The sequence below is a fragment of the Scyliorhinus canicula genome, chromosome 2 (assembly GCF_902713615.1).
Source record: "Scyliorhinus canicula chromosome 2, sScyCan1.1, whole genome shotgun sequence".
NCBI classification, from domain to species: Eukaryota; Metazoa; Chordata; class Chondrichthyes; order Carcharhiniformes; family Scyliorhinidae; genus Scyliorhinus; species Scyliorhinus canicula.
Window position 1 is genome coordinate 282,733,105 of NC_052147.1, and position 24,307 is coordinate 282,757,411.

At 54.0% G+C, this 24,307-nt stretch overlaps 1 protein-coding gene across 1 annotated transcript in view; it reads left to right on the forward strand.

The window, feature by feature from the left end:
* The window catches only part of spega (striated muscle enriched protein kinase a), a 462,850-nt gene that overhangs the window by 205,636 nt on the left and 232,907 nt on the right, over positions 1 to 24,307 (forward strand). Inside the window, exons 7-8 of the mRNA XM_038790314.1 lie at positions 15,070 to 15,284; positions 18,183 to 18,271. Coding sequence (XP_038646242.1) covers positions 15,070 to 15,284; positions 18,183 to 18,271 — 304 coding nt within the window. The remainder of the gene's footprint in view (positions 1 to 15,069; positions 15,285 to 18,182; positions 18,272 to 24,307) is intronic.

Here is a 24,307-nt window from a genome sequence, read left to right on the forward strand (position 1 = left end):
AAGTTCACCTAACAGCACGTCTTTCGGGACTTTACCAGAATGGTTCCAGGGCTGACGGGTTTTACCTCAGAGGTTAGGGTCGGAGAAGCTGAGACTGTTTTCCGCTGGAGCGAAGGATTTGACCAAGGCAATCGAGATAATGACAGGTGTAGATAAGGTGGACAAATCGGCCGATGGTACAGGGACGAGGAGGCCACAGATTTAAGATTTTGGGCAGGGGATGGGCGGGTAGAGGTGAGGGAGAACGTTTCTACCCAGCGAGTGGCAAGGAACTGGAACCCGCCGCCCACGAGCAGGGTGGATACGGAGATGGTGAATGGTTCGAAAAGCGAATTGGACGGGACTTGAGGGGGATACGCTTGGGAATGGATCGCTTGAAGGAGAACCAGCATACACTTGATGGGCCAAATGGCCTTCTTTCATGCCATGACAACTCTGTAACTTTGGATGATGTCAGCTTGGGATCATCCTGTGCACCCCGACTTCATTGTGCCCGCTTCTAGGTGTTTGCTGAGGGGCCGGTGGGGAGGCTGATTTGGTTTCGTGGATGGGGGCAGCGGGTCTGGTCCTGGCAGGAGTCACTGTGCAGGGCCTGTGCATTGCAGCCCTGACAGTCTGCCCTGACGTAAGTACGTAAATCGCTTATTGTCACGAGTAGGCTTCAAATGAAGTTACTGTGAAAAGCCCCTAGTCGCCACATTCCGGCACCTGTTCGGGGAGGCTGGTACGGGAATCAAACCGTGCTGCTGGCCTGCTTGGTCTGCTTTAAAGCCAGCGATTTAGCCCTGTGAGCTAAACAGCCCCTGACCATCGAGCCCACAGCAATTAACAGGCAAATAAAGGCCCCAGTTCACAGATAATAGACGAGTAGACAGGATCGATAATACAGGACAGTGGGATGGATTTAAATCTTTCAGTTCAGGAGGAAAAATAGAGTTTAATGTGCACTGGGAATTAAAAGTGTTAAATGGGATAGTTGAGGGAGAGCGCACGGTTAAATCAACTTTGGCTGTCCCTCGGGATGAAGGGTGACGTGCTCCCACTCTGGTTTGATGGGTTCTGGGATGGTTGGTCAGTCCAGTGAGAGATTCTGCTGCCTGTGGGGCAGGAGGCATTGAAGGGTAGGGCTGGTGGGATTTTTGAGGGTATGTGCCTGACACATCCGACATCTCGACTTCACCTCTACACGTCCCTGAGAAGGGGCGGGATTCTCCAATAAAGGGGCTATGTCCCCACGCCGCCATGACAACCGGCGCTAACCACTCCGGCGTCAAAGGCCCCCCCCCCGGAAGGTGAGGAATTCACCCCTTTCTAGGGGGCTAGGTTGGTTCCGGAGTGGTCCCCGCAGCTCCAGCCGCCGCCGAATGGGCGGCGTATATTCGCGCATACGGGGGTCTTCCCTTCTCCGGAACGGAGTAAATCGCGGGCCAGGTCACCGTGGGGGACCCCCCGCCTGGGGTCAGATCCCCCCCCCCCCCCCCCCAGGACGGCCCCCGCACACTCACCCACCATGCCCCACTGTGTGGGAGGTGAGTAATCCACGCGGTGAGACTCGGCCAAACCCGTCGGCCACCCGGCCCATCGGGGGCTCGAGAATCGCCGGGGGAGGACCACTGTCAACGGCCCCCGACCAGCGTGCCGGGTATCCCGACGGCCGCCCGAAAAACGGCTCCGGAGAATCGGGAAGCCGGCGTCGGGAGCGGCGGTTGGCATTCGCTCCTCTCCCCGGGGATTCTCCGACCAGGAGCAGGGTCGGAGAATCCCGGCCAAGGTGTCACGCTGTGTTCCCGAGCCTTCCTCCACTTTGGTCAGTGGCAGGACCAGGCTCCCCCATGGGTCGGAGGGAATGTTTAACCGGCTCACAGGTGACTTCAGGACATCCCTAAAGTGTTTGCACTGCCTTCTGGGAGTCTCCCTCTGCCACTGAGTTCCGAGTGGAGCAGTTGCTCCGGGTGTGTGGTGTCAGACGACACGTCCTGCCCAGCACCTCGAAGTACTGGAGAGGCACTGGGGGCAGCACGGTAGCACAGTGGTTAGCACTGTTGCTTCACAGCTCCAGGGACCCAGGTTCGATTCCCGGCTTGGGTCACTGTCTGTGCGGAGTCTGCACGTTCTCCCCGTGTCTGCGTGGGTTTCCTCCCACAGTCCAAAGACTGGCAGGTTAGGTGGATTGGCCATGCTAAATTGCCCCTTAGTGTCCAAATAGGTTAAGTGGGGTTACTGGGTTACAGGGATAGGGTGGAGGTGTGGGCTTGGGTAGGGTGCCCTATCCAAGGCCAGTGCAGACTCGATGGGCTGAATGGCCTCCTTGTGCTCTGTAAATTATATGATTCTTTGAAGTCCCACCAGCGGAATCTTCACAAGGCCCTCCAAATCCGACGGTCAGAAAGACGGTCCCACCTTGGCCAACTCTCCCAGCAACGAAGCACTCAAATAAAAACTCAATTGGAATCTGCAAGCTTCTGGTTCAAAGGTGAGAATACTGACAGCCCCTCACCTCCCCCTGCAGCCCCTACCCCTGCAGTCCCTCCCCCCTCCCCTGCAGCCCCTCCCCCTCCCCCTGCAGCCCCTGCCCCCCTCCCGCTGCAGCACCTCCCCCTGTAGCCCTCCCCTCCCCCTCCCCCTCCCCCTCACCTCCCCCTGTAGCCCCTCCCCCTGCAGCCCCTCCCCTGTAGCCCCTCCCCCTGCCCCTGCAGCCCCTCCCCCTGTACCCCTCCTCCTGCAGCCCCTCCCCTGTAGCCCCTCCCCTGCAGCCCTCACCTCCTCATGCAGCCCCTCCCCCTGCAGCCCCTCCCCTCCCCCTGCAGCCTCCCTGTAGCCCCTCCCCCTCCTCCTGCAGCCCCTCCCCCTGCAGCCCCTCTCCCTGCAGCCCCTCCCCCTCCCCCTGCAGCCCCTCCCCTCCCCCTCCTCCCTGCCCCTGCAGCCCCTCCCCCTCCTCCCTGCCCCTGCAGCCCCTCCCCTCCCCCCTGCCCCTGCAGCCCCTCTCCCTGCAGCCCCTCCTCCTGCAGCCCCTCCCCCTCCCCCTACTTCCCCTCCCCTTGCATCCCCTCCTCCTGCAGCCCCTCCCCCTGCAGCACCTCCCCCTGCAGCCCCTCCCCCTGCAGCACCTCCCCCTGCAGCACCTCCCCCTCCCCCTGCAGCACCTCCCCCTGCAGTCCTCACCTCCTGCAGCCCCTCCTCCTGCAGCCCCTCCTCCTGCAGCCCCTCCCCCTCCCCCTGCAGCCCCTCCCCTTTGCCTGCAGCCCCTTCCTCCCCCTGCAGCCCCTCCCCCTGCAGCCCCTCCTCCTGCAGCCCTCCCCTCCCCCTGCAGCCCCTCCCCTCCCCCTGCCCACCCTGAACCACGGTGGGCACCCTTGGAGCGACTGTAGTACGTATCCACAATCTGGGGTCAGAACAACGCGTGTCTCTGGCTATCTATTGCCAGCTTATTAAAGTTGTCCCCACAATAGCCAGGAAAAGATTCCTGAAGTGTCTTTCTATCTGAGCACGCCCCTTTTCCCGTGTCACCCCTTCCTGCTCCTCCTCCTGCTCCCCCCTCGCTGGGTGGGTGACTGGAATTGTCTTTGGATTCAAATAGAGAAATGCGATGCCAGGCATTCCTGGCAGCGACTCGTCCGTCACTGTTCCTGCCCTCATTCGAAGTCTGCCTGTCCCCTCCACCCCCAAGTTGGGATCTATCCGGGGGCTGAGGGAAATTCCTCAGCATTCTCCAGCCCGGCCCACTGTATCAGACCAATCCCGCTCCCTAAATAAGGAAGAGCTGCTTCTCAGACTGAGAGCGTCTTTAAATTCAGTCTGTAACTCTGATTGCAATCTCCAGATCCCTGCCTGACTATTTTTATCCTGGCGTTTGGAGCTGCCAGAGTTACTGCCTGGGAAAATTAAACATTTGGCACGGAGTTTTCGTTTTCATTCACCATTGAAGAATGACAGCCACACTGTGGGGTCACCGGGCTGACCCCTCCTCGCTCAAGAGGCTCTGTGCCGGGGTTTTAAGTGGCCGAGTCTGTGGCCCGGACACGCCGCTCTGTTCCAGCGTTTTGTTTTGTTAATTAGTCCCAGAAATGAATTCCAGAGAGATGAGAGGTCAGCTCTGGCGTCGACTCCATCTTCGCTCATCCCAAGCCTGGTAAGAGCTGTGCCTGACGGACGAGAGAGTTAGGGTGGGGGCTTCTCGCAGAACGATTCGAGGATTTTGGAAGTGGGTGTGAGATTTGATCTGCATTACAACGATGACACAGCCCCCCTGAAAAGCAATTCTTAAAACCTACCGCTGTGACAGAACGTTTGATCCCCTGTCCGAATGCCAATTTCTCTGGCTCAGTGTCCAATAACCATCCTGTGAAGAGGCTGATATGGCATCAGTAAATTTAAGGGCCTTTATAAACCCCTGTTGTCGTTGTTGTTCACAACACTTCACTGGCTGTGAAACACTTTGGGACAGCTGCAGGTTGTGAAAGGCGCTACAGAAATGCAACGTCTCCCTCGCACATTCACACACAGCGAGATGATCGCTTTTAAAAGAAAATCATTCCCGGGCTTTGGGCATCGCTGGCTGGGGAGGTATTTATTGCCCATCACTAGTTGCCCCCGAAAGGGAAATCCCTCGCATGCAAACTATTGGGGGAGGGGTAATTACGATGCGATTAGGCAAGAATTGGGGAGCATAAGATGGAAACAGGAACTGTCAGGGACAGGTACAATTGAAATGTGGAGCTTGTTCAAAGAGCAAATACTGCGTGTCCTTGAGATGTATGTCCCTGTCAGGCAGGGAGGAAATGGTCGAGTGAGGGAACCATGGTTTACAAAAGAGGTTGAATGTCTCGTCAAGAGGAAGAAGGGGGCTTATGTAAGGATGGGAAAACAAGGTTCAGTTAGGGCACTTGAGGGTTACAAGATAGCTAGGAAGGAGCTCAAGAAAGGGCTTAGGAGAGCTAGGAGGGGGCATGAGAAGTCCTTGGCGGGTAGGATCAAGGAAAACCCCAAGGCTTTTTTACACTTATGTGAGGAATAAAAGAATGACCAGGGTGAGGGTAGGGCTGGTCAAGGACAGTAGTGGGATATTGTTCATGAAAATTTTTTTAAAAATGAAAATCGCTTATTATCATGAGTAGGCTTCAAATAAAGTTACTGTGAAAAGCCCCTAGTCGCCACATTCCGGCGCCTGTTCAGGGGAGGCTGGTACGGGAATTGAACCGTGCTGCTGGCCTGCCTGGGTCTGCTTTCAAAGCCAGCGATTTAGCCCAGTGTGCTAAACCAGCCCCTTAGCATGGAGTCTGAAGATATTGGAGAGGCCCTAAATGAATACTTTTCTTCAGTGTTCACAAAGGAGAGGGGCCATGTTGTTGAGGAGGATAGTGTGATACAGGCTGGTAGGCTGGAGGAGGTAGATATTCGGAAGGAAGATGTGTTAGAAATTTTGAGAAGCCTGAGGATAGATAAGTCCCCTGGGCCTGATGGGATATATCCTAGGATTCTTTGGGAGACGAGGGATGAGATTGCAGAGCCTTTGGCTTTGATCTTTATGTCCTCACTGCCTATAGGAATAGAACATAGAACATAGAACAGTACAGCACAGAACAGGCCCTTCGGCCCTCGATGTTGTGCCGAGCAATGATCACCCTGCTTAAACCCACGTAACCCGTATACCCGTAACCCAACAATCCCCCCATTAACCTTACACTACGGGCAATTTAGCATGGCCAATCCACCTAACCCGCACATCTTTGGACTGTGGGAGGAAACCGGAGCACCCGGAGGAAACCCACGCACACACGGGGAGGACGTGCAGACAGTGACCCAGCCGGGAATCGAACCTGGGACCCTGGAGCTGTGAAGCATTGATGCTAACCACCATGCTACCGTGAGGCCCACGTATCACCCTACTCAAACCCACGTATCCACCCGTAACCCAACAACTCCCCCCCTTAACCTTACTATTAGGACACTACGGGCAATTTAGCATGGCCAATCCACCTAACCCGCACATCTTTGGACTGTGGGAGGAAACCGGAGCACCCGGAGGAAACCCATGCACACACGGGGAGGACGTGCAGACTCCACACAGACAGTGACCCAGCCGGGAATCGAACCTGGGACCCTGGAGCTGTGAAGCATTTATGCTAACCACCATGCTACCGTGCTGCCCAGATAGTGCCAGAAGATTGGAGAGAGGCGAATGTTGTCCCCTTGTTCAAGAAAGGGAATAGGTATAACCCTGGGAATTATAGGCCGGTTAGTCTCACTTCGGTCACAGGTAAATTATTGGAAAAGGTCCTGAAGGATAGGATTTATGATCATTTGGAAAGATACAGCTTAATCCAGGATAGTCAGCACGGATTTGTGAGGGGTAAGACTTGCCTCACAAGTTTGCTTGTATCCTTTGAGGAGGTAATTAATTACATAAGATGAAGGTAGAGCAGTTGATGTCGTATACATGGATTTTAGTTAGGCGTTTGATAAGGTGCCCAAGGTCGGCTCATGCAGAAAGTAAGGAGGTGTGGCATAGAGGGAATTTTGGTCAATTGGATAAGTAACTGGCTATCACATAGAAGACAGAGGGTGGTGGGAGATGGTAAATTTTCATCCTGGAGCCCAGTCACCAGCAGTGTACCACAGGGATCAGTGCTGGGTCCTCTGCTATTTGTGATTTTTATCAATGACTTGGAGGAGGGGGCTGAAGGGTGGGTCAGTAAGTTTGCTGATGACACCAAGATTGGTGGAGTAGTGGATAATGTGGAGGGCTGTTGTAGGCTGCAAAGAGACATTGATAGGATGCAGAGCTGGGCTGAAAAGTGGCAGATGGAGTTTAACCCTGATAAGTGCGACGTGATTCGTTTTGGTCGGACAAATTTGAATGCGGATTACAGGGTTTACGGCAGGGTTCTGAGGAATGTGGAGGAGCAGAGAGATCTCGGAGTTCATGTCCACAGATCTCTGAAAGTTGCCACCCAAGTGGATAGAGCCGTGAAGAAAGCCTATAGTGTGTTAGCGTTTATTAACAGGGGTATTGAGTTTAAGAGCCGTGAGGTTATGCTGCAAATGTACAAGACCCTGGTGAGACCACATTTGGAGTATTGTGTGCAGTTCTGGTCACCTCATTATAGGAAAGATGTGGAAGCATTGGAAAGGGTGCAAAGGAGATTTACCAAGATGCTGCCTGGTTTGGAGGGTAGGTCTTATGATGAGGTTGAGGGAGCTAGGGCTTTTCTCATTGGAGCGAAGGAGGATGAGAGGTGACTTAATCAAGGTTTATAAGATGATGAGATGGATAGATAGAGTGGACGTTCAGAGACTATTTCCTCGGGTAGATGTAGCTGTTACAAGGGGACATAACTATAAGGTTCAGGGTGGGAGATATAGGAGGGATATCCGAGGTAGGTTCTTTACTCAGAGAGTGGATGGTGCATGGAATGGACTGCCTGCTGTGATAGTGGAGTCGGACACTTTAGGAACTTTCAAGCGGCTATTGGATAGGCATATGGAGTGCACTGGAATGATTGGGAGTAGGTTGATTTGATCTTAGTTTCAGACTAGTTTTGCACAACATTGTGGCCGAAGGGCCTGTACAGTGCTGTACTGTTCTATGTTCTATGTAATGGATGATTCTGCCTCTGCCGGGAGTACACTTATCTACTGCACTGATCCCACCCACCCCCATCAAAACCCCAAACCATCATCCAACACCCCCCCCCCCACTTTCCCATCACCCTGACCCTCCCCCCACACAGACCCCCCCCACCCAGACCCTCCCCCCAACCCAGCCCCTCCCCCATCACCCAGCCCCTCCCCCACACCTAGCCCCTCCCCCTCCCAGCCCCTCCCCATCACCCAGCCCCTCCCCCCCACCTAGCCCCTCCCCCTCCCAGCCCCTCCCCATCACCCATCACCCAGCCCCTCCCCCATCAAAACCCCAAACCATCATCCAACACCTCCCCCTTTCCCATCACCCAGACCCTCCCCCACCCAGACCCCCCCACCCAGACCCTCCCCTATCACCCAGCCCCTCCCATCACTCTGACCCTCCCCCTCGCAGCCCCTCCCCCATCACCCAGATCCTCACCCATCACCCAGCCCCTCCCCCATCAAAACCCCAAACCATCATCCAACACCCCCCACTTTCCCATCACCCTGACCCTCCCCCCACACAGACCCCCCCCACCCAGACCCTCCCCCCAACCCAGCCCCTCCCCCATCACCAGCCCCTCCCCCCCACCTAGCCCCTCCCCCCTCCCAGCCCCTCCCCATCACCCAGATCCTCACCCATCAAAACCCCAAACCATCATCCAACACCCCCCCACTTTCCCATCACCCTGACCCTCCCCCACACAGACCCCCCCACCCAGACCCTCCCCCAACCCAGCCCCTCCCCCATCACCCAGCCCCTCCCCCCCACCTAGCCCCTCCCCCCTCCCAGCCCCTCCCCATCACCCAGATCCTCACCCATCACCCAGCCCCTCCCCCATCAAAACCCCAAACCATCATCCAACACCCCCCCCACTTTCCCATCACCCTGACCCTCCCCCCACACAGACCCCCCCACCCAGACCCTCCCCCCAACCCAGCCCCTCCCCATCACCCAGCCCCTCCCCCCAACCTAGCTCCTCCCCCTCCCAGCCCCTCCCCATCACCCATCACCCAGACCCTCCCCCATCAAAACCCCAAACCATCATCCAACACCTCCCCCTTTCCCATCACCCAGAATCTCCCCCACCACCAAGACCACCTCACCCAGACCCTCCCCATCACACAGCCCCTCCCCATCACCCAGACCCTCCCCATCACCCAGCCCCTCCCCATCACCCAGCCCCTCCCCCCACCCAAACCCTCCCCCCCATCCAGACCGTCCCAGTCACCAAGCCCCTCCCCATCACACAGCCCCTCCCCATCACACAGCCCCTCCCCATCACCCAGACCCTACCCCCCACCCAGCCCCTACCCCCACCCAGACCCTCCCCATCACCCAGCCCCTCCCCATTACCCAGCCCCTTCCCATCACCTAACCCGTCCCCATCACCCAGCCCCTCCCCATCACCAAGCCCCTCCCCATCACCCAGCCCCTCCCCATCACCCAGCCCCTCCCCATCACCGAGCTCCTCCCCATCACCCAGCCCCTCCCCATCACCCAGCCCCTTCCCATCACCGAGCCCCTCCCCATCACCCAGCCCCTCCCCATCACCCATACCGTTCCTGTCACCCAGCCCCTCCCCCATCACCCAGCCCCTCCATATTTACCCAGCCCCTTCGCCATCACCCAGACCCTCCCCCATCACCCAGACCCTCACTGATCACCCACCCCTCCTCAAGACCACGCCCTTCCTGACATCCCCCATCACCCAGACTCCTCCCCCACCACCCAGTCCCTCCCCTACAGCCCGCCTTTGCCATCGCCCTTACCCTCTCTATTGCCCAGCCCCTCCCCCATCACCCAGCCTCCTCCCCACCACCCAATCGCCCTACTCAGCCGTTCCCTGATCACCCGAGCCCCCAGTGAGCCCTTCCCCATCATCCTAACTCCACCACCCAGCCCCTCCCGTATCTCCATTCCCCCACTCCCCTAATCAGCCGCACCCCAATCCCCTCACCAGCCACTCATTCCTCTCTAGTATGGGATGATCCAATTGAAGTACTGAAGATGATTAAAGGAGTTGCTGGGGTGGATCGAGGGGAAATGTTTCCTCTGGTGGCAGGGAAACGGAACATAGTTAGGCCACAACTATTGACTATTGTATTGCATCCAGCCTGGTCACATGTGAGGGCTCTCAAGAGGGTTCAGAATGATAATTGGGAGATTTTAGCTGCAAATTTGGGAATAGTCATATTTACCTCCATGGTAGTGAGTCCCACATTCCCACCACTCTGCAGGCAAAGAGAACTCTCCTGAATTGCCAGTGGCTCAGGGGGGAGGTGGAGAGAAAACAGGGAATTATAGACCAGTCTGCCTGACATCAGAAATGGGGAAAATTATAGAGTCCAACATAAAAGATTTCACAGCAGAACACTTGGAAAGAACATAAAACATAGGGGCGGCACGGTAGCATTATGGATAGCACAATTGCTTCACAGCTCCAGGGTCCCAGGTTCGATTCCAGCTTGGGTCACTGTCTGTGCGGAGTCTGCACATCCTCCCCGTGTGTGCGTGGGTTTCCTCCGGGTGCTCCGGTTTCCTCCCACAGTCCAAAGATGTGCAGGTTAGGTGGATTGGCCATGATAAATTGCCCTTAGTGTCCAAAATTGCCCTTAGTGTTGGGTGGGGTTACTGGGTTATGGGGATAGGGTGGAGGTGTTGACCTTGGGTAGGGTGCTCTTTCCAAGAGCCGGTGCAGACTCAATGGGCCGAATGGCCTCCTTCTGCACTGTAAATTCTATGATAAATTCTATGATAGAACATGCAGTGCAGAAGGAGGCCGTTCGGCCCTTCGAGTCTGCACCGACCCCCACTTAAGCCCTCACTGCCACCCTATCCCCGTAACCCAATAACCCCTCCTAACCTTTTTGGACACTAAGGCCAATTTATCATGGCCAATCCACCTAACCTGCATGCCTTTGGACTGTGGGAGGAAACCGGAGCACCCGGAGGAAACCCACGCACACATGGGGAGGACGTGCAGACTCCGCACAGACAGTGACCCAGCGGGGAATTGAACCTGGGACCCTGGCGCTGGGAAGCCACAGTGCTAACCACTGTGCTACTGTGCTGCCGGAAAGCAGTGGCAGGATGGGACAGAGTCGGCATGGATTTATGAAGGGGAAATCAGGCTTGACAAATCTACTGGAATTCTTCAAGAATGTAACTAGTAGAGGTGACGAGGGGGAACCAGTGGATGTGGTTTATTTGGACTTCCAGAAGGTTTTCAACAAGTTTCCACATAAGAGATTAGCGCGGAAAATTAAAGCGCGTGGGACTGGAGGTGGTATTTTGAGATGGATAGGAAACTGGGTGGCAGATAGGAAACAAAGAGTAGGAATAAATGGTTCTATTTGCAAATGGCTGGCAGTGACTAGTGGGGTACCACAGGGATCGTTGCTGGGACCCCAACTATTCACAATGTGCCTGAATGATTTAGATGAGGGAACATTTAAGAAAATAAAGGTAGTTTTAATAATTGTGTTGGTAAACATTATAAATCAGGTATAGTTCTAAGTGGCTTTAACTTAATGTTTCTGTGCCTGCAAGGGTAAAACCTATAGTTAGATTCATGCTGGGCAAAGGTGTTTGTATGTGTGGGTGTTGGTTTCAATTCCAACTGTGATTCTCTCGGTCTTGCTGGAATAAAAGCCATACTAGGGAGGAATGGCCGTAACAGCCCGTAGCAGCCTCCCCGAACAGGCGCCGGAATGTGGCGACTAGGGGCTTTTCACAGTAACTTCATTGAAGCCTACTCGTGCCAATAAGCGATTTTCATTTCATTTAATTTCATTTCGAATGGTCAAGAAAAGAGATGCTGGAAACCTAAAGTCCAGCGAGTTCTGTAAGCTAGAGTAATGAAGAGAAGTTTCCAAGAAGTCTGGAGTTAATGGAACACAGGAAACTGGGAACAGATTAATGTTCAGTAAAATCACAGAGAGTTGAAACGGCATCGAATCATGAGAGGCCAGAAAGATACTTGCGGTAGTGCTGAGGTTTGTGAGAAACTGATACAGTTTGGGAGACATCATTTGAAATAATTGTGGAAAGAGGTGGCTGGACCTCGGAGTTTGCGTCAACGTCTTTTAGACGAAGAAAACCTGAAGGGAGAAGTGTAAGTCCTGAAAACAAAACCTTGATGGATGCGGCGGACAGGAAGTATAATTTAAAAGACCGTTTGAGAGTGTGAATTTTCAAAGCGGAATTTGAAATCACTTGTGTGGAAGCCGGAGTTTAGTGAGGCAAGGTGGCTCGCGGTATAAGAATTATCTGGGGGGAAGGGGGGTTTGAGGAGAAACCCTCAGACATTCACCTCAGTTCAGAGAGGAGTGAATCTGACCACAGTCATCCTGTGTGCTTAACAGTGACTTTGTGTGTCAATGAGATCACTGTAGCTTAAGATGTACTTTGTAACTTGTCTTAAACTTGAAATTTGTGTGTCATTGTTAAGCTAAGGAGTTTCATAAATTTCATAGAATTTACAGTGCAGAAGGAGGCCATTCGGCCCATCGAGTCTACACCGGCTCTTGGAAAGAGCACCCTACCCAAGGTCAACACCTCCACCCCATCCCCATAACCCAGTAACCCCACCCAGCACTAAGGGCAATTTTGGCCACTAAGGGTAATTTATCACGGCCAATCCACCTAACCTGCACGTCTTTGGACTGTGGGAGGAAACCGGAGCACCCGGAGGAAACTCACGCACACACGGGGAGGACGTGCAGACTCCGCACGGACAGTGACCCAAGCCGGAATCGAACCTGGGACCCTGGAGCTGTGAGGCAATTGTGCTATCCACAATGCTACCGTGCTGCCCTTATTGTATCATAATCCCATTTTTTTCATGTTTGATCTTTCTTGATGTTAAAACTAATTAGAGGGTCCCGTGACTCCACGTTTTTATATTAAAAAAAAGTATAAGTTGGTCTGTTGAGCCAGGATTCTGGGATCTTCCCCATCAGTTATAACACCAAATTGGATGGGAACAAATCTGCATGTAATAGCTCCAAAATTTACAGATGGCACGAAGTTGTGTGGGAGGGTGAGCTGTGAGGAGGATGCAGAGATGCTCCAGTGTGACTGTGACAGGCTGAGTTTGCAGGCAAAAGCATGGCAGATACAGTATCATTGTGGATAAATGTGAGGCTATCCACTTTGGTAGTTAAAGCAGGATGGCAGATTATTATCTGGATGGCTATAAATTAGGAGAGGAGGTAGTGCAATGAGACCTGGGTGTCCTCGTACACCACTCGCTGAATATAAGCATGCAGGTACAGCAGGCAGTAAAGAAGGCAGATGGTATGTTGGCCTTCATTGCAAGAGGGTTCGGGTACAGAAGCAGGGATGTGTTGCTGCAATTGTACAGGGCCTTGGTGAGGCCACACCGGGAGTATTGTGTGCTGTTTTGGTCTCCTTCTCTGAGGAAGGATGTTCTTGCTCTCGAGGGAGTGGAGCGAAGGTTTACCAGGCTGATTCCAGGGATGGCGGGACTGACGTATGAGGAGAGATTGAGTCGGATAGGATTGTATTCGCTGGGTTTTGAAAGAATGAGGGGGAGTTTTATAGAAACCTATAAAACTGTAACAGGGTAGATGCAGGAAGGATGTTTCCAATGATGGGTGTGTCCAGAACCAGGGGTCACAGTGTGAGGATACGGGGTAGACCAATTAGGACAGAGATAAGGAGACATTTCTTCACCCAAAGAGTGGTGAGCCTGTGGAATTCATTACCACAGGAAGTAGTTGAGGGCAAAATATTATGGCCTGGATTAGCAGGGCCCTGGTTGCCGCGGAGAATTGAAAAATCGGGATGGGTGCCGGGCGTTGGCGAGCGCCAATCTGCCCCCCCCCCCCCCCCCCCCACCCACCATGGCAGGATTGAAGTTCCCCCTTGTGCGTCAGTGGGGGGATGTAAATTAATGCAAATGAGTCTTAAAGAAGCAAGAGAGCGGTCCAGGCAGGGGCAGTGAAAAAGGCCACAGCTTTAGCACTTACCTGGAAGCTCCACGTGCCCATTCCTGGAAGCAGAACAGGTGTGACCTGTGATTCAATCCCTCAGATCAATTGGCTGCAAGCCATTCATTTTTTTTTCATTTTTTTTTTATAAATTTAGATTAGCCAATTATTTTTTCTAATTAAGGGGCAATTTAGCGTGGCCAATCCACCTACTCTGCACATTTTTGGGTTGTGGGGGCGAAACCCACGCAGACACGGGGAGAATGTGCAAACTCCACACGGACAGTGACCCAGAGCCGGGATCGAACCAGGGACCTCAGCGCCGTGAGGCGGTTGTGCTAACCACTAGGCCATCGTGCTGCCCCCTGCTGCAAGCCATTCATAACTTACGAGTAGTGAGCTGTGACTGACAGCTTCCACAAAACAGCTGCAGCCTTGATTCAAGGCACCGCAGCGCAGTGGTTAGCACTGTAGCGCCAGGGTCCCGAGTTCGATTCCCGGCTTGGGTCACTGTCTGTGCGGAGTCTGCACGTTCTCCCCGTGTCTGCGTGGGTTTCCTCCGGGTGCTCCGGTTTCCTCCCACAAGTCCCGAAACACGTGCTGTTCGGTGAATTGGACATTCTGAATTCTCCCTCTGTGTACCTGAACAGGCGCTGGAGTGGGGCGACGAGGGGATTTTCACAGTAACTTCATTGCAGTGTTAATATAAGCCTACTTAGAACAGTACAGCACAGAACAGGCCCTTCGGTCCTCGATGTTGTGCCGAGCAATGATCACCCTACTTAAACCCACGTAACCCGTATCCCAACAATCCCCCCATTAACCTTACACTACGGGCAATTTAAAATGGCCAATCCACCTAACCCGCACATCTTTGGACTGTGGGAGGAAACCGGAGCACCCGGAGGAAACCCACGCAGACACGGGGAGGATGTGCAGACTCCACACAGACAGTGAACCAGCCGGGAATCGAACCTGGGACCCTGGAGCTGTGAAGCATTGATGCTAACCACCATGCTACCGTGAGGCCCCTTGTGACAATAAGATTATTATTATGATCATTCATCTCCCTTTATGGGTGAGTGACCCTAAATGCTGAAACCCCAATGTTTACAAACATCAACCACATCAAAGAGAGGTAAGTGCATTCCAATCGCTAAGTGCATACCAATCACTCGAGCGTGTGATTGCAATTCTCGTCCGGCGGGAGACGTTTCCCAAATGGAGAATCCTGCCCTGTGTGTTTTCAAGAATGAGTCAGATGTAGCTCTTGGGGTTAAAAGGGATCAAAGGTTTTGGGGAGAAAGCGGGAACTGGTTACTGAGTTGGATAATCAACCTTGATCATAATGATAGTGGATCAGGCTTGAAGGGCCATGCGTAAAAGTGACACTGACTTCCCAAGACCTTAATGGAGAGGTGTAATTGTGCTGAATTGTTGGAGGTTTTGCCTGAAACTGAACATGAATTTCTCTCTGCAACGTCACAGACTCGACTGCGGATCGACGATCCCTTCCCATTCCCACTGAGCTCTACAGTCCCATCACTTCAGACGAGGAATACCTCAGTCCTTTGGAGGAACCTGTTGATTTAACCTATAAAGGGAAACAGGCCCTGAGACTGCCAGAGACGTGTGAGCAACAGTGTGTGTACGAGCCTCAGAGTGTCATAGAAACGCACTTCAAAGCACCGCCTAGCTTTCAGGTAAGGCCGGACTGCAGGTGGAAAATGATAGCAGCTGGATCACGGTTGAGAACTGTTTCTTCACAATCCTACTTTTAGCCCCAATCCTCCTCCGAAGGTCCTCAATGTCACTAATGTAAGCCTTCAGCCAATTCAGTTCACTCCCTTGATATCAAGGGACGGCTGAAGGTACTGGATACTGCAAAAGCTCTGGGCCCTGACAATATCCCAGCAATAGTACTGAAGACTTGTGCTCCAGAACTGGCCGTACCCCTAGCCAAGCTGTTCCAGTACAGCTGCATCAACGGCATCTACCCGGCAATGTGCAAAGTTGCCCAGGTCTGTCCTGTACACAAGAAACAGGACAAATCCAACCCAGCCAATTACCTCCCTATTAGTCTGCTCTCCATCATCAGCAAAGAGATGGAAGGAGTCATCAACAGGGCTATCAAGCCAAGTTTGAGCTCCCCCCGGGGAATATGTTCAGGTACCTTCAGGTCAAGGCGTTTGCTAGGCGGCAGGTGGAGGGGTTCCCTTTGCTGCCCCCGCGGGGGGTAAGGGATAGGGTGCTTTTGGGGTGTGGGTCGGGGATGGGAAGGTGTCTGACATCTACCAGGTGATGCAGGAGGTGGAGGAGGCGTCGGTAGAGGAGCTGAAGGCTAAGTGGGAGGTGGAGCTGGGGGACCAGATTGAGGAGGGGACATGGGCGGACGCCCTGGAGAGGGTGAACTCCTCCTCTTCATGTGCGAGGCTTAGTCTCATCCAGTTCAAGGTGCTGCACCGGGCCCACATGTCCTGGTCTAGGATGAGTAGGTTCTTTGGGGGCGAAGACAGGTGCGTCAGGTGTTCGGGGAGTCCAGCGAACCATGCCCATATGTTCTGGGCATGCCCGGCACTGGAGGAGTTCTGGAAGGGGGTGGCGAGGACGGTGTCGAGGGTGGTGGGATCCAGGGTGTCAGACACCTTCCCATCCCCAGCCAGGCTGGGGACTCGCGATATTTGGGGTTGGGGTGGAGCCGGGAGTGCAGAAGGCAAAAGAGGCCGATGTTTTGGCCTTTGCGTCCCTAGTATCCCGGCGGAGGATCTTGCTGCAGTGGAAAGATGCGAGACCTCCGAGCGTGGAGACCTGGATTAATGACATGGCGGGATTCATTCAGCTGGAGAGGGTCAAATTCGCCCTGAGGGGTTCGGTACAAGGGTTCTTTAGGAGGTGGCAGCCTTTCCTCGACCTTCTGGCTCAACGATAAGGTACTAGGTCAGCAGCAGCAGCAACCCGGGGGGGAGGGCGGGGGGGGGAGGGTTTTTTTTTAGGGGGATAGTGTTTAAGTTAATTTGCTTATTGTTAATTTATTTTGGGGTTGGGGGGGTGGGGGGGGGTTTGTTATATGCGTTGTTACGGGTGCCGGGGGGGGTGTTTATTATTGTTATTGTTATTATTGTTTTGTTGATATATATTTTTCAAAAAATTTCAATAAAAATTATTTAAAGAAAAAAACAGTGCTATCAAGCGGCACTTACTCAGCAATAACCTGCTCACGGACACTCAGTTTGGGTTCCGTCAGGGTCACTCAGCTCCTGACCTCATTACAGCCTTGGTTCAAACGTGGACAAAAGAGCTCAATGATAGAAGTGAGGTGAGAGTGACTGCCCTTGACCGTATGTGGCATCAAGGAGCCCGAGCTAAACTGGAGTCAATGGGAATCAGGGGGGAAACTGTCCGCTGGTTGGAGTCATACCCGGCACAAAGGGAGATGGTTGTGGTGGTTGGAGGTCAATCATCTCAGTCCCAGGACATCACTGCAGGAGTTCCTCAGGGTGGTGACCTCGGCCCAACCATCTTCAGCTGCTTCATCAATGACCTTCATTCCATCATAAGGTCAGAAGTGGGGATGTTTGTGGATGACTGCACAATGTTCAGCACCATTCATGACTCCTCAGATAATGAAGCCGTCCCTGTCCAAATGCAGCCACATCTGGGACAATATCCAGCTGGTACTGACAAGTGGTAAGTTACATTCATGCCACACAAGTACCAGGCAATGACCATCTCCTGCAAGAGAGGATCTAATCATCGCTCCTTGACATTCAATGGCATTCCCATCGCTGAATCCCCCACTATCAGCATCCTGGGGGTTACCATTGACCAGAAACTGAACTGGACCCAACCATATAAATACTGTGACTACCAGTCCTGTCCACCATCTGCAAGGCACAGGACAGGAGTGTAATGGAATACTCTCCACTTGCCTGGATGAGCGCAGCTCCAACAACACTCAAGGAGCTCAACACCATCCAGGACAAAGCAGCCCCGCTTGATTGCTCCCCCTTCCACAAACATTCACTCCCTCCACCACCGACACACAGTGGCAGCCGTGTGTACCATCTACAAGATGCACTGCAGCAACTCACTAAGGTCCTTAGGCAGCCCCTTCCAAACCCACGACCACTACCATCTAGAAGGACAAGGGTAGCAGATACCTGGGAACCCCACCACCTGGAGGTTCCCCTCCAAGTCACTCACCACCCTGACTTGGAAATATATCGGCCGTTCCTTCACTGTCACTGGGACCAAGTCCTGGAACTCCCTCCCTAACAGCACAGTGGGTGTACCTACACCTCAGGGACTGCAGCGGTTCAAGACGGCGGCTCACCCCCACCTTCTGAAGGGCAACTAGAGATAGGCAATAAACACTGACCTAACCAGCGACGCCCACATCCTCTGAATGAATTAAAAAAACGAAACTCTCCCTCTGAGGGGTTTCACACCTCATCCTGTGTATAAGTCTCTCAGTGATAACAGTGAAAGGTTTATTTCCTAATGTTAAAGCTCAGGGAGAGTTTAATCACCCTGCCTGTCTCTTGCCTGTTGTTTGTAGCCCAGCCGAGGTTTGTTGACTGGTGTCGGCTGTATTTCTGTAGGTACCCCTGAGTGATCAAGTTGCAGTAGAGGGACAGAACATCAGTTTGACTGTGTGCGTGCTGGGGGAGCCCAAGCCCATTATTTACTGGTGAGTTCCCAGCGCGTGATTAAGCTTTGTCCAACCTGCCTTTCTGTGTCGTTGTTACTCATTTTATGACTTCACCCTTCAACCTCTTTCTGAGCCATTGTGCGCAGATCTGCACGGGCACAAACCGAGTGGCGTCCAGCGGAACGCTGCGGCCCAGGCCTCTTGTGTCAGATCTTGCGGCAGTTAACATCTGTTCCATTCAGCTTCATAGAGACAAAGATAAGCATATCGCCGATCCAGGGCCCCCATTCCTGACAGGATCGCCCTGGAATGGATTAGATTTTGTTTATTGTCACGTGTACCGAGGTACGGTGAAAAGTATTTTCCTGCGAGCAGCTCAACAGATCATTCAGTACATGGGAAGAAAAGGGAATAAAAGAAAATACATAATAGGGCAACACAAGGTACACAATGTAACTACATAACACCGGCATCAGGTGAAAAGATTAGAACGATTGTGAGTTAAGTAGTGGATCTGTTGGGAAGAGCTCGCAGAGAGTCGCCTAGCTCCGGCGCCATCTGCTGTTTGAAGCATCTGTCCTGAAGTATTGGGGTTTGTCATTCCACACCCCCCCCCCCCCCCCCCCTCGGGGACTCCGACCCCCTGCCTGTCGAGTTTTTCCTGATGTGTCTCCACATGTACGTTTCGGAAACCAGCCGTGTAAATCTTGCCGGCGCCCACTCCAGTGCCTTTCTGTAAAGGGGCTCAGTCAAGAATATGTGTTGTGGGTGTTGCTGATGTCCATTCCCAACGATCCCTGAGCTGACAGTCGGCTGACAACACTATTACCACCTCCCCAACAGCAGACCGGTCGTTGGGGGGGGGGGGGGGGGGGGGGGGGGGGGGGATCTCGAATCAGAGCAGAATGTGGAATCTGTTTGGGTGCAGCAGAGAATCAGGGTGGGTCAGCAAACGTTGGCGGATTACTGCGGATGCTGGAGTGTGAAACACAGACCGGGAAATGCTGGATCGGGGGGGGGGGGTAGACTCTTTGTCAAAGCCAGAGAAAACCGGAAATAAAGTCAGATTTATACTGTAATGGGAGTGGGGGGGGTGGGGGGCAGCAATGGGGCTGGATGAGGGGCCAGCGGTAGGTGGAAATTGACAAAGATGTCATTGACTGAAAGACAAAGGGAATGGGACTGAAGGTTGATGAGAGTTCCGCTCGCTGGGGGGGGGCTTCAGCAGGGGCTGGGGGGGGAACGGGTGGTGGGCAGTCCGGGGGTGGTGGGGGGGCACTATCTCGCAGGCCGGGTCCACGCCATACAACATGCGGGTCGCCGCCGTGGGCATGGGCAGCCACGGACCCGGCCATTCTCCGGTAAAGCCAGGCTTCACGCGGGCCGGCTGCTGGTCCCCACACTGGGCGGAGCATCGGTGCGTTTGGTGTTAAGGCCAGACGCTTCCTCCGGAACAGCCTCAAAACCGGAGAATCCAGCCCGATGTATCCGAGAGCATTGAAAGAGGAGAGAGAGAGAAAACAAGGAACTACAGACCAGTTAGCCTGTGGGGAGTGTAATGTGTGTGTGTGGCTGGGATGAGTGTGTGTGGGGAGTGTAATGTGTGTGTGAGGCTGGGATGAGTGTGTGTGGGGAGTGTAATGTGTGTGTGCGGCTGGGGTGAGTGTGTGTGGGGAGTGTAATGTGTGTGTGCGGCTGGGGTGAGTGTGTGTGGGGAGTGTAATGTGTGTGCGGCTGGGATGAGTGTGTGTGGGGAGTGTACTGTGTGTGTGTGGCTGGGATGAGTGTGTGTGGGGAGTGTAATGTGTGTGTGAGGCTGGGATGAGTGTGTGTGGGGAGTGTAATGTGTGTGTGTGGCTGGGATGAGTGTGTGTGGGGAGTGTAATGTGTGTGTGTGGCTGGGATGAGTGTGTGTGGGGAGTGTAATGTGTGTGCGGCTGGGATGAGTGTGTGTGGGGAATGTAATGTGTGTGTGTGGCTGGGATGAGTGTGTGTGGGGAGTGTAATGTGTGTGTGCGGCTGGGATGAGTGTGTGTGGGGAGTGTAATGTGTGTGTGGCTGGGATGAGTGTATGTGGGGAGTGTAATGTGTGTGCGGCTGGGATGAGTGTGTGTGGGGAGTGTAATGTGTGTGTGATGCTGGGATGAGTGTGTGCGGGGAGTGTAATGTGTGTGTGCGGCTGGGATGAGTGTGTGTGGGGAGTGTAATGTGTGTGTGGGGCTGGGATGAGTGTGTGTGGGGAGTGTAATGTGTGTGTGCGGCTGGGATGAGTGTGTGTGGGGAGTGTAATGTGTGTGTGTGGCTGGGATGAGTGTGTGTGGGGAGTGTAATGTGTGTGTGCGGCTGGGATGAGTGTGTGTGGGGAGTGTAATGTGTGTGCGGCTGGGATGAGTGTGTGTGGGGAGTGTAATGTGTGTGTGCGGCTGGGATGAGTGTGTGTGGGGAGTGTAATGTGTGTGTGCGGCTGGGATGAGTGTGTGTGGGGAGTGTAATGTGCGTGTGCGGCTGGGGTACGTGTGTGTGGGGAGTGTAATGTGTGTGTGCGGCTGGGATGAGTGTGTGTGGGGAGTGTAATGTGTGTGTGCGGCTGGGATGAGTGTGTGTGGGGAGTGTAATGTGTGTGTGTGGCTGGGATGAGTGTGTGTGGGGAGTGTAATGTGTGTGTGCGGCTGGGATGAGTGTGTGTGGGGAGTGTAATGTGTGTGTGCGGCTGGGATGAGTGTATGTGGGGAGTGTAATGTGTGTGTGCTGCTGGGATGAGTGTGTGTGGGGAGTGTAATGTGTGTGTGCGGCTGGGGTGAGTGTGTGTGGGGAGTGTAATGTGTGTGTGTGTCTGGGATGAGTGTGTGTGGGGAGTGTAATGTGTGTGTGTGGCTGGGATGAGTGTGTGTGGGGAGTGTAATGTGTGTGCGGCTGGGATGAGTGTGTGTGGGGAGTGTAATGTGTGTGTGTGGCTGGGATGAGTGTGTGTGGGGAGTGTAATGTGTGTGTGCGGCTGGGATGAGTGTGTGTGGGGAGTGTAATGTGTGTGTGATGCTGGGATGAGTGTGTGCGGGGAGTGTAATGTGTGTGTGCGTCTGGGATGAGTGTGTGTGGGGAGTGTAATGTGTGTGTGCGGCTGGGATGAGTGTGTGTGGGGAGTGTAATGTGTGTGTGCGGCTGGGATGAGTGTGTGTGGGGAGTGTAATGTGTGTGTGGGGCTGGGATGAGTGTGTGTGGGGAGTGTAATGTGTGTGTGCGGCTGGGATGAGTGTGTGTGGGGGGTGTAATGTGTGTGTGCGGCTGGGGTGAGTGTGTGTGGGGAGTGTAATGTGTGTGTGTGTCTGGGATGAGTGTGTGTGGGGAATGTAATGTGTGTGTGTGGCTGGGATGAGTGTGTGTGGGGAGTGTAATGTGTGTGTGCGGCTGGGATGAGTGTGTGTGGGGAGTGTAATGTGTGTGTGCGGCTGGGATGAGTGTGTGTGGGGAGTGTAATGTGTGTGTGCGGCTGGGATGAGTGTGTGTGGGGAGTGTAATGTGTGTGTGCTGCTGGGATGAGTGTGTGTGGGGAGTGTAATGTGTGTGTGCGGTTGGGATGAGTGTGTGTGGGGAGTGTAATGTGTGTATGCGGCTGGTGATGAGTGTGTGTGGGGAGTGTAATGTGTGTGTGGGGCTGGGATGAGTGTGTGTGGGGAGTGTAATGTGTGTGCGGCTGGGATGAGTGTGTGTGGGGAGTGTAATGTGTGTGTGCGGCTGGGATGAGTGTGTGTGGGGAGTGTAATGTGTGTGTGCGGCTGGGATGAGTGTGTGTGGGGAGTGTAATGTGTGTGCGGCTGGGATGAGTGTGTGTGGGGAGTGTAATGTGTGTGCGGCTGGGATGAGTGTGTGTGGGGAGTGTAATGTGTGTGCGGCTGGGATGAGTGTGTGTGGGGAATGTAATGTGTGTGCGGCTGGGATGAGTGTGTGTGGGGAGTGTAATGTGTGTGTGCGGCTGGGATGAGTATGTGTGGGGAGTGTAATGTGTGTGTGCGGCTGGGATGAGTGTGTGTGGGGAGTGTAATGTGTGTGTGCGGCTGGGATGAGTGTGTGTGGGGAGTGTAATGTGTGTGTGCGGCTGGGATGAGTGTGTGTGGGGAGTGTAATGTGTGTGTGCGGCTGGGATGAGTGTGTGTGGGGAGTGTAATGTGTGTGTGCGGCTGGGATGAGTGTGTGTGGGGAGTGTAATGTGTGTGTGTGGCTGGGATGAGTGTGTTTGGGGAGAGTAATGTGTGTGTGCGGCTGGGAAGTGTGTGGGGAGTGTAATGTGTGTGTGGGGCTGGGATGAGTGTGTGTGGGGAGTGTAATGTGTGTGTGCGGCTGGGATGAGTGTGTGTGGGGAGTGTAATGTGTGTGTGCGGCTGGGATGAGTGTGTGTGGGGAGTGTAATGTGTGTGTGCGGCTGGGGTGAGTGTGTGTGGGGAGTGTAATGTGTGTGTGCGGCTGGGATGAGTGTGTGTGGAGAGTGTATTGTGTGTGTGCGGCTGGGATGATTGTGCGTGGGGAGTGTAATGTGTATGTGCGGCTGGGATGAGTGTGTGTGGGGAGTGTAATGTGTGTGTGCGGCTGGGATGAGTGTGTGTGGGGAGTGTAATGTGTGTGTGCGGCTGGGATGAGTGTGTGCGGGGAGTGTAATGTGTATGTGCGGCTGGGGTGAGTGTGTGTGGGGAGTGTAATGTGTTTGTGCGGCAGGGGTGAGTGTGTGCGGGGAGTGTAATGTGTATGTGCGGCTGGGGTGAGTGTGTGTGGGGAGTGTAATGTGTTTGTGCGGCTGGGGTGAGTGTGTGTGGGGAGTGTAATGTGTGTGCGCGGCTGGGATGAGTGTGTGTGGGGAGTGTAATGTGTGTGTGCGGCTGGGATGAGTGTGTGTGGGGAGGGTAATGTGTGTGTGCGGCTGGGGTGAGAGTGTGGGGAGTGTAATGTGTGTGTGTGGCTGGGGTGAGTGTGTTTGTGGAGTGTAATGTGTGTGTGTGGCTGGGATGAGTGTGTGTGGGGAGTGTAATGGATGCGTGCGGCTGGGATGAGTGTGTGTGGGGAGTGTAATGTGTGTGTGCGGCTGGGATGAGTGTGTGTGGGGAGTGTAATGTGTGTGTGCGGCTGGGATGAGTGTGTGTGGGGAGTGTAATGTGTGTTTGCGGCTGGGATGAGTGTGTGTGGGGAGTGTAATGTGTGTGTGCGGCTGGGATGAGTGTGTGTGGGGAGTGTAATGTGTGTGCGGCTGGGATGAGTGTGTGTGGGGAGTGTAATGTGTGTGTGCGGCTGGAATGAGTGTGTGTGGGGAGTGTAATGTGTGTGTGCGGCTGGGATGAGTGTGTGTGGGGAGTGTAATGTGCGTGTGCGGCTGGGGTGAGTGTGTGTGGGGAGTGTAATGTGTATGTGCGGCTGGGGTGAGTGTGTGTGGGGTGTGTAATGTGCGTGAGCGGCTGGGGTGAGTGTGTGTGGGGAGTGTAATGTGTTTGTGCGGCTGGGATGAATGTGTGTGGGGAGTGTAATGTGTGTGTGCGGCTGGGATGAGTGTGTGTGGGGAGTGTAATGTGTGTGTGAGGCTGGGATGAGTGTGTGTGGGGGGTGTAATGTGTGTGTGCGGCTGGGGTGAGTGTGTGTGGGGAGTGTAATGTGTGTGTGTGTCTGGGATGAGTGTGTGTGGGGAGTGTAATGTGTGTGTGTGGCTGGGATGAGTGTGTGTGGGGAGTGTAATGTGTGTGCGGCTGGGATGAGTGTGTGTGGGGAGTGTAATGTGTGTGTGTGGCTGGGATGAGTGTGTGTGGGGAGTGTAATGTGTGTGTGCGGCTTTGATGAGTGTGTGTGGGGAGTGTAATGTGTGTGTACGGTTGGGATGAGTGTGTGTGGGGAGTGTAATGTGTGTGTGGGGCTGGGATGAGTGTGTGTGGGGAGTGTAATGTGTGTGTGCGGCTGGGATGAGTGTGTGTGGGGAGTGTAATGTGTGTGCGGCTGGGATGAGTGTGTGTGTGGAGTGTAATGTGTGTGTGCGGCTGGGATGAGTGTGTGTGGGGAGTGTAATGTGTGTGTGCGGCTGGGATGAGTGTGTGTGGGGAGTGT